This window comes from Pistacia vera, unplaced genomic scaffold (genome assembly GCF_008641045.1).
Source record: "Pistacia vera cultivar Batoury unplaced genomic scaffold, PisVer_v2 Contig374, whole genome shotgun sequence".
NCBI lineage: Eukaryota > Viridiplantae > Streptophyta > Magnoliopsida > Sapindales > Anacardiaceae > Pistacia > Pistacia vera.
Window position 1 is genome coordinate 961,357 of NW_022196195.1, and position 10,939 is coordinate 972,295.

Below are 10,939 nucleotides of genomic sequence, written 5' to 3' on the forward strand. Positions count from 1 at the left end.
ATGACAGACCTAGGGTCTGCAAGAAGGATATTAGGGATGATGATTGATAGGAATAGAAAGGGAAATAGACTGAAACTCCATCAATTTCCATATTTGCGGAAACTGATATCTAGGTTTGGTTTGACTGATGCTAAAACTGTAAATGTGCCCCTAGCAGGTCATTTCACATTAAGCAAAATGCAATCCCCAAAAACTGATGTAGATAGGATTGAAATGGAAAACATCCCTTACTCTAGTGCCATAGGATCAATGATGTATTCAATGATAAGCACTAAGCCTGATCTTTCATTTGCAATATCTCTATTAAGTAGGTTTATGTCAAATCCAGGAATAGAGGATTGGGTTGCCTTAAAATGGACACTTAGGTACATTAACACTACAATGCATGTTGGATTAGAATATTGCAAAAGAACTCCTGCACTTGATCTTGTTGGGTATGTGGACTCTGATTTTGCAGGAGATCGTGATTCAAGGAAGTCCACCACAACTTACTACTTCACTTTAGGTGGAAACTACATTAGCTGGAAATCTCAGCTTCAACCATTGGTGGCACTGTCCACAACAGAAGCTGAGTATGTGGCAGTAACTGATGCCTTCAAAGACGCAATCTGGCTACAAGGGATTTTGAAAGAGATAAACTTGATGAATGGCCCTGTGACTGTATATTCTGACAGTCAAAGTGCCATTCATCTAAGTAAAAATCCAGTATACCATGAGAGGACGAAGCATATGGATGTCAAGTATCATTTTGTCCGAGACTAGATTTCAAATGGAACTATCAACCTACTAAAAATTCCAACTGAAGAAAACCCATCTAATATGGGAACCAAAGTTGTAACTGCTGCAAAGTTCAAGCACTGCTTGAACATTCTTCACATCAACTGAAGTCAGAGCAAAGAAGGAGTATGAGAACTGCTTGCTGCATCTATTGGGTACTGTCAAAAGGAAGAATAAGACTTCAAGGTGGAGATTGTTAAATGTGAAGCCTTATGCGACACCGTTTTGACTTAAGCCGAGAAGCCTTATGCGACATCGTTTTGACTTAAGCCGAGACTTCATCCTGATCGTTGGTTTGAAGACAAATCTGACAGCTGAGGACTTAAGCTAAGTCAAACCCTATAAAAACAGAGGACCCTTCAGTTTCATGACTAACGCGTATTCTCTCTGTTTGATATCTCTCAAAGTTACCAGATTAGGGTTCAAGAATTAGGGCTTTGAGTTTGTGTAAATCTATTGATATTTTGTCCATTGAGTTGTGTTTCTTAGTGGGGTGAGAACCTGGTGTAGTGTTCTTAGTTCAGATTGTAGGTTTATCTTTATTCTGAAGTCGGTCTTGATCTTGGTTGAAATCTTGTAAAGGGAAGAGAGTTTGAGGGTTGTAATCGTTCTTGATCATAATAGTAAGTGCAGCGAGCATCCATATTCTGGAGCTCAAAGTGGTCGTAGCTTGTTCAATATTGAACAAGTGAACCACGGTAAATACTGTGTGTTGAATCTGTTTGGTTTGCGTTGATTGTGTGTTTGTTGGTTGAGGCTTGCTTGATTTGAGTAAAGAGAAATTACAACAGATCGTCTTCCTATTCTTTAAGACTTTCCCAAGCCAAGGATTTTCACGACACATACCCCATATCCTTCACTTCCAAATTCTCTTAAGAATTCAACCTGTCGCATTGTTTACATATGTAGAAATTCTTTAGACCAATTTGTCTCCCATTAGAAGTTCATGGTGAGAATGAGAGTTTGAAACATCTAGCCGATTTCGATTGATGAAGCTTTTGAGATGGCTTGTCAAGGAAGGCAAGGATTTGGCCTCATTTGGGAACATGTCTTGGGATATTGGAAGGCTAGTAAAGAAGAACCACACAAGGTATTATTCTTGAAATATGAAGATTTGAAAGAGAACAACAAATTTTATTTAAAAAAATTAGCCGATTTCATCTGATATCCCTTCACTGAAGATGAAGAGAAGCAAGGAAAGATAGAAAAAATTTCCAAGTTTTGTAGCTTTGATAACATGAGCAATCTGGAGGTGAACAAGAATTGTGCACATCCCATAGCGCTTAAGAATGATGTCTTCTTTAGGAAAGGTTTGATGGGAGATTGGAAAAATTATTTGACACCTTCAATGTCCGAACGTCTGGAGAAAATAATTGAAGAAAAATTGAGTGGCTCGGGTTTATCCTTTAAGAAAACCTAGCTTTAAAAGCCCTAGAAGATCCATAAACTATAATTTCCATATTGTTGCGTCAAATAGCTTTGCTTTCTTATGGTTGTGATGTGCTGCTGTCTCTTTAATGTGATGAAGTGTGAATAAATTTGATGTATTAAGAATGAAAAAAAACAACTTTTTTGTATGTGATGAAGTGTGAGTAAGTTTGATCTTATTTTGTACAGAACAAGTATTGAGACTAATGAATAAACAAATGTCGTTAAACAATTGAATAGCAATAGTTTTGTTAAACACAAAAAATCCCGTACATGATATTCTATACAATAAATAGAATATTAGTATATTACATTACAACTACTATAAGATTTCTATATTATTTAACACCATTCTGTATCTATGTACTCCAACTTCTCTAACAGTATATTCCTTAGGACCACAACATTGGCTCATCTTTTGTCATTGACTAACCGAATACTGAAATTTCAAGAAATAATATTCACTAATTATTGAGTAAAGTGAAGGTGCAGAAAAGACTTTCTAAGTTTTCCTATTAAATCTATAGTTTACAGTTTATGTTGTTGTATGAAAGTGTAATAATTACAAACTTACTACTGGGGATTTGTTTGTAATGTTTACAAACAATTGTAAAAGTTTGTAATATGCATAAAACGCTGCGCATTGTAAATAGGCTGAATAAATCAGTCACCTGCTCTGTTATTCGGCAGTTAGAGAAATTGAAAATGAAATTCCAGAACTCTTCTCTCTTCTCTCTATTTTCGTTCTGTTTCTTTAATTTTCTTTTTCTTTGTGTGAAATTCTTCAGGATCAGAGCCCTAGACAAACGTATGGTTGATTTTGTCTTTAACTCTGAAAATTTCAACTCAAAATCGTAGAAATGAACACTGAGAGTTCGAATTTCACTATTCCAAGTAACCCACCCACCTTACCCACCATTTCTGTGAAATTACTTGAAGAAAACTATTCTTTCTGGAGGTCCCAAATTCTACCAGCGTTGACCTCTCATGGAATTGAAATGTTTGTAACTGGAGAGAATGTGTCCATCGATGTTTTTAATTGAGAAAGCAGAGGATTCTGAACAGCTGTCAGAAGCCGAATCAAATTATTTTGCGTGAAAAAGATTGACCAATTTTCTGGTAAGTTGGCTATACTCTACAAGTCTGAAACTATGTATCGTCATGTAGCTAAATGTACTTCTGCGTATGAGATCTGGAAATTCTTGAGATGCATTTTCAGTCTGCTTCTAAGGCTAGAACTCTTCACCTTAGAAATTTGCTACAACTACAAAAAAGATGCTAGTACTGTTAACGAGTATGTGTTAAAAATGAGAGAGTTAGGGGATGATTGATTACCAGTGGTGTTAATATTTCCGATGAAGAGCTTCTGTTATATATAGATGGCCTTGGGCCTGAATATGTGCAGTTGTGGCAAACTTAACTGCGAATAGTAGTCAAAGCACTTTACAGGAGGCTCAGTTTTTACTTCACAAACATGAGATTAGGCTAGAACGACAACATGCTTCCCTGACTCAATTTCATGAAGCTTTGATGGTCTCTAAGCAAGGTCAGAGTGATTCCTCAATTATGTCACAACATCCAAACCCTCACCTATTTGAGGTTGATAATTCAAGAACTTTTAATCAATTCACTCCATCAGCTCCAGTCCTATCTCAACCACCAGTTTCGAATGTCTTTTCCCAACATCAACATCCTGGTTTCACAGCCAATCAAGGATTTGCTAGACCTGATTTTAACTCTCCTCAACAACACAGTACTCACAGTTTACTCCTCTTAATCAATACCAAATGTATCAATCACAAATGGTGCGGGTAAGGAAGAGGCAGAGGATACTTTCGACCAAAATTAATATGCCAAGTGTGTGGAAAAGGAGGTCACTCAGCTCTACAATGTTATCAGATTTGACCATGAATATCAGGGGTTTGTGTCTTCTAGATCTGGATACAATTCTGGACCTATATACAATTCTGGCCCTGGATACAATGCTACTCATGGATACAATGCTGGACCTGCTCAGACTTTAATGGAAGGACAATCTCATGAATCTGCCCAGCTCTGTTAGCAACTGGAGTATGCCTACTGGAGTTATGTCTGGACAGTCTGTCAACAAATTTGTTCCTGCAACATATGGTTCTGTAATGCCAAATGCTCAGACTGGATATTATGGACAATGTAGCTCTATTCCATCCAATCTTGGAGGGTCTCAGCCATCTCACTCTAGCAGATTCTTCAGTACTGAATCAAAACGTCAGAATCATTCACCAGCTTCAGTTGAAACCACCATGGCCACACCACAAACTGTGACAGACCAGACGTGGTATGTAGACTCTGGAGCTACAATCACATGACTTCTGACCTAAACAATCTGTCATTCAGACAACTATCAAGGAGGAGCAGCTGTCCAAGTGGGCAATGGACAAACTGTCCCTGTCTCACACACAGGTGTGTCTCTTTTACACTCCCAAACTTCTCCTAGAGTTTTACTTCTCAAAAATTGTATGTGTGCCTCATATCGCAAAAAACTTACTAAGCATATCTCAAATTACTAAAGACAATGGTGTGATCGTAGAATTTCACTCTGATCATTGTCTTGTAAAGGAAAAATGGACTGAAGAGGTACTGCTTCAAGGAACCTTACAAGATGGCTTGTACCAGCTGCAAGTTTCCTTGCCAATTGCTGCCTCCAATCCTAATTCTCCTGCATCTTGCTTGTTGCTGATGTTTCCAACACCTATCTTAATAATAGCTTGAATAAAAATTCTGATTCTCAAGAAAAACAATCTGATGTAAATCTGAATTTGACAAAATTGTGGCATGCTCGGTTGGGCATCCACAAGTGAAAACTCTTAAGAATGTGATGAATAAAGTGCATGTTACTGGTTCATTTGCCAATAATATCTTTTGCGAATCTTGTCAATTTGGAAAATTGTCTCAGACCTCCTTTCCCAAGTCTGCCTCTAGGACAACAAAACCTCTTGAATTGGTTTACTCTGATCTGTGGGGTCCTGCTCCTGTGTGTTCCTCTGAAGGTTTTAGGTATTATTACTATTTGTGGATGATTTTAGTAGATATATGTGGATATACCCTCTGAAATTTAAGTCTGAAGCCTTTAAGGTTTTTACCTATTTCCATTGTTTTTCGGAGAAACAATTAGATGCCAAGTTAAAGACTTTACAAACTGATTGGAGGTGAATTTAGAGTCTTACTGAATATTTACAGCAACATGGGATTAATTTTAGACATCCTTGTCCTATCTTCATCAACAAAATGGGAGAGTAGAAGAGACATAGGATTATTACAGAATTTGGTCTAACATTATTGGCGATGCTGGTATGCCTTTATGCCTATGGTGGCAAGCTTTCACACGTGTATATCTTGCCAACAAGCTCCCTTCTTCTGCTCTTGAAGATGTATCACCGTATCAAATGTTACAAAAGACACCTGATTATATGAGCTGAAGGTCTTTGGATGCAGCTGTTATCCCTTTATAAGACCTACCAAAAACAGAAATTGTCCTACCATTCAGAGCAGTGTGTTTTCATAGGTACAGCCTTGCACACAAAGGGTACAAATGCCTCTCCTCTACAGGAATATTTATATTGTCAAGCAGGTAAAATTTATGAAACAGTTTTCCTTACAAGCTTGGTTTTAATGTTTTTGTTTAAAGATGTGGACAGTAACGGACTGACTTTATCCAAGTTGAAAGTTGTTCTGCCTCCTGGAATATGTCTCACTGCTTGGATCCTCAAATAGAGCAGACTCTTAATGATGGTATAATGAAGGGTAATGATGCGGTCAGCAATCAGCTGAGATGATTCCCTCCCTAGTTCAACTCAGCAGCCTAGAGGAGATATTATTAGGATAATGCTGCTGGCCAACAACCAGTTGTAATAATCCCTCTCCTAGTTCAACTCAGCAGCCTAGAGGAGATATTATTCAGGATAATGCTGCTGGCCAACAACCAGTTGTAATAATCCCCTCTCCTTGTTTAACTCAGCAGCCTAGAAGTGATATAATTCAGGACAAAATTTCTGGTCAACAACAGCGTGGACATTCCCATCTTCTGAATCCAAGAATGTTCCTTCAGGAATTCATCTAGAAGTGGTTTACCTTTCACAACCACACCCTCAGCCACCATCATCATCCCATGTTACAGATCAAAATCTCACTCACAACATCCCATAGGACAGGCTTATATCACCACTGTCTCCATTCTTCCAGAGCCAAAATCTGCTGCAGAAGCTTGTTGTTCCAGAATGGAAGGTAGCCATGACAGAGGAGTTTGAGGCTCTCTTACGAAACAATACCTGGGAATTAGTCCCCTTCACCTCAGATATGAATGTTGTGGGCTGTAAGTGGTGTGTCAAGACTAAACTAAGGCTGATGGACCCTACAGAAATATAAAGCAAGACTAGTGGCTAAGGGATTTCAACAACCCCTGGTCTAGACTATTTTGACACCTTCTCACCAGTGATTAAGCCTGCCACCATCAAATTATGCTGTCACTTGTAGTCCATCACAATTGGGAAATCCAACAAATAGACATCAACAATGCATTCCTAAATGGGGAACTTACAGAAACAGTGTTTATGCTTCAACCTGATGGCTTTACTGATCAGTCTAAATCCAAGCATGTTTGTAAACTTCACAAAGCTCTTTATGGGCTAAAGCAAGCCCCAAGGGCTTGGTTTGATAAACTAAAAACAGCCCTGGTTGAGTGGGGATTCAGAGCAGTATTTCAGACACAAGTCTATTCTTCTTCAAAAAGACACTCAAGTGGTTTATCTCCTGGTTTATGTCGACGACATCCTTATAACAGGGAATGATCCTATCTTAATTGAGCAGATTGTTACAGATTTAAACAGTAAATTTGCTCTAAAGACTCTTGAGCTGTTAATTACTTCTTGGGTTTTGAGGTGCATAGGAACACGGTAGGACTTCTCCTTACTCAAGCAAAATAGCACAAGACCTACTGAATAGGGCTGGTCTCTCAGAGTGCAAACCGTGTAACACTCCCATGGCAACTGGAACAAAGCTCATGAAAGAAGATAGTGATTCTTTGATCAGCCATCTTTATACCGAAGTCTAGTAGAGGGCTTCAATATCTAACATTATCAAGACCTGATTTAGCCTTTGCTGTAATAGGCTAAGTCAGTTCCTTCAATACCCTACTACAAATCACTGGACTGCCTGTAAAGAGTCCTTCGTTACTTAAAGGGACACTCCAGCATGGCTTACTGTTAAACCAAACCAACATCTCAAGTTAGAAGGGTATGCTGTGCAGATTGGGCCAGTGATGGGAATGACAGAAGGTCCACAAGGGTTACAGTATTTTTCTTGGTGGAAACCTGATTCAATGGTGCTCAAAGAAACAAAAGTTGTTGCACTGTCGTCTACAGAGGCAGAGTATAGAGCTCTCCAGCCAGGCAGCAACTGAGGTCGGGTCCAGAATTTATTTCAGGAACTTGGTCTCCAACTCAACAATTCCAATACTTTGGTGTGACAACATGAGTGCTGGTGCACTGTCCTCCAATCCTGTGTTTCATGCCAGGACAAAGCACATTGAAATTGATGTGCATTATGTGAGGGAGTTGGCTGTTGAGAAAGATTATGTGTCCAATATGTGTGTTCTGAATACCAGGTTGCTGATACTTGACAAAAGCTCTCCGCTCACGATTTCTGACTCTCAAGAAAAATAATGAATGTGGTATCATCCATACCTACAGAAGAACCTATAGATCTGTTACTTCAGCTGACTGATAGAGTTGAATGCTTGTGCTTTGGTTATTAATGTGGTGTATAAATGCTTGCTTTGGTTGATGATGTTTTTTGCTTTAGTTCAGTTGTTGATGTGGTTGATAATGCTTCGACAGACCTGCGCAAGAATTTGTTACTTCATGCTGTCGAGTTGATACTTGTGCTTGGTTATTGATGTGGTTGATAATGCTTGCTTTGGTTGATGATGTTTTTTTTTTTTGCTTTAGTTCAGTTGTTGAAAGTGGTTGATAAATACTTAACAGAAGACCTGCAGAAGATTTGTTGCTTCAGCTGACTGTCGAGTTGATACTTGTGCTTTGTTATTGAAGTGGTTGTAAATGCTTGCTTTGGTTGATGATGTTTTTGCTTTAGTTCAGTTGTTGAAGTGGTTGATAATACTTAACAGAAGAACCTGCAGAGATCTGTTACTACAGCTGACTGTCGAGTTGAATGCTTTTGATGTGCTCCTGCTGAAATGTTAACTCTGATTGATGAATGCTTGTGCTTGGTTATTGAATGTGGTTGATACTGTGCTTTGTATTTGAACTATGTTTTTTGTAAAGTATCAATAAGGAGTTGTTTACAGTCAGATGGCGTCAGTTTTGCAGAAAGAAGGTGACCTGAGTAAAGGAAGCTGTTGTTGAAAATCAGCTGAAAGGGAGCTTGGTTTACGTGAGGATATTAAGTAAAGTGAAAGTTGCAGAAAACCCTAGAGGCAGTTAGTTTACGGAAGGATATTAGTAAGTGAGGTGCAAAAGACTTTCTCAAGTTTTCCTAAAATCTATAGTTTACGTTTGTGTTGTATGAAAGTGTAATTCAACTTACTACTGGGATTTGTTTGTATGTTTAAACATTGTAAAAGTTGTAATTGCATAAACGCTGCGCATTGTATAGGTGCACCTTCTTGTTGTTCTTCGCAGTTAGAGAAATTGAAACTGAAATTCCGAACTCTTCCTCTCTTCTCTCTATTTTTCGCTTGCTTTTTTAATTTTTCTTTTCTTTGTGTGAATTCTTCACTATTTATACATTATATTTATTATAAGTTCAATATTTTCTGGGAAATTTCCCCTAGAAAATTGAATAAAACTATCTTTTTGTTCGTCATGGATATCGAGTTAATGCTTTTATTTCGTAATTTTCCCCAAGAAAATGGTATAATAGTTTTTATTGTTAGTATTTTAAATTAGGTGTTATTTTACATTCTGTATAATACCCAAATCACGCACTTGAATAATCAGTTTAGGGCGTTCCAGGTGTGCTTTTTTCACCTCACTTAATTTTCCCACGCCGCTCTTTTTTCTTTTACGGCTCGCTCCCTTTCTGCGAACTTTTTTCCATTCTTCGCCCACCGACCTCAGTTATCAAAAACCCCTTGAACCCCCACACCTTTTTTCCAGCAAGGGACCACACGGTTCACACTTCACACAACAAAATCCATACTTCCACCAGTCTTCTGGAAGATTTCACAACTCTTTTGACCATCTCCACTATGATCGATCCCCATATAAATCCCCCGGTCTCTTTGCTTTTCCTTCTTCTTCCCTTCTCTGCTTTTCCACATTTTCCCCTTGAATGCTGTACCTTTCGATATCTTTTTGGTTTTCTTTTGATTATCCCTATCTTTGTTTCACTCTTCTTTAATTTTCATCACACACACCTCATTATCTATTGCTTCCCTTTTTCATTTTTCTTCCTACCCACAATATCTCTCCCCTCCCCTTATTCATTCCAGATTACTATGTTTCCTTTTAACCCGAGACGACCTCTCAAGAGATATAACCGGATTTGTTCACCAAGCGGGCCATATTGTGTTAATTCAATTTGGGTCAACACAGTTCTTTTCAGATGTAAAACGGCAACCCTGCAACAGCCAATTAGTTCTGTAGACCCATTCGGGCAGAGATCTATATGTGGGCTTTCAAAACCTATCTGAGGTAGACGAGGTACAACACTCGTAGACGGTGAGATGACAACACATAACCAAAATCAGAAGGTCCAGAACAAATCCCAACCGGTCGAAAAAAAGACCATCCAATGAAGTTTTTTAATTTGAAAGCTATGACACCTAAATAAAGCCGACAAACAAAAATAAAACTTGGCAAACACACAGTGAAACACAACACCACCCCTAAACTGTCTAGTTAGGCTAGTCTAATTTTCATTTGATCTTTTTCATTTTATTTATTCTTTATCATATATAAAACTCATAATTTATCCTTTTAAATTGCTTTAAAAAGATAATACTTTTTCACTTCTCCGTCATTATTTCAATTTTTTTGATTACATCCAAATATGATTTTTCATAGAGCTGGGTCCCTTGCGGGCCTAGCCGGGCCTGAACCGTCCCAGACCTGAGAGAAACCAGGACTGGACCAGGCCTTAGGCCTGGTTGGGACTGGTCCCGGGCGCCAGGACCGATCCCATGGGCCTTGACAATTCATTTTTCCCTCTCAATTTTTTTATATTTTTGGAGTAAAACGAAATTTTATAGAGGGTTTTAGTATTTTTTAGGGGTAAAATTTATAAATTTATAATTTTTAGACCTGAAGATTTTTTTTATACAATTTCATTTTAACCCTCATAATTTATACATTTAATTAATAGGGTGGTTTATGTATTTGGCAGGAGACTATATTGAAAAAACAATTTTTGGGCCCAATTTTTTGGGCCCAGGCCTGGGACCGTCCCAGCCCGGCCTTGGAGGAGGGCCCAGTGGAGGGCCCGGCCCTCCTCCTTAGGCCTGGTCCGTTGGGACCAGGCCTCCTAGGTCCGGTCTCGTAGCAGGGTTCTAGGACCAGGTTTTAGAGCTGGGTTTTGGGCCCGGTCCCAATGCCCAGCTCTAATTTTTCATATCCTTGCCTTTCTTCCTTCTTTACAATGACTCACTTATAGTGCAGTTATTCTTCTTAAAATTAAGTTATAAACTAATCCAAATTAAAAAAAAAAAAAAATGTATAACCTTCGATTAATAGATCAA

The 10,939-nt window shown here is 38.5% G+C and overlaps 1 protein-coding gene across 1 annotated transcript; it reads left to right on the forward strand.

Moving 5' to 3' along the window:
- Positions 1-762, forward strand: LOC116140598 (secreted RxLR effector protein 161-like). The gene has a single exon (XM_031426210.1). It carries the CDS (start codon positions 1-3, stop codon positions 760-762), a length of 762 nt encoding a protein of 253 aa, XP_031282070.1.
- The last annotated feature ends 10,177 nt before the right edge of the window (positions 763-10,939 follow it).

Excerpts from the sequence above, each read along its gene's own strand:
- LOC116140598 (XM_031426210.1), top strand. The coding sequence starts at position 1 with ATGACAGACCTAGGGTCTGCAAGAAGGATATTAGGGATGATGATTGAT.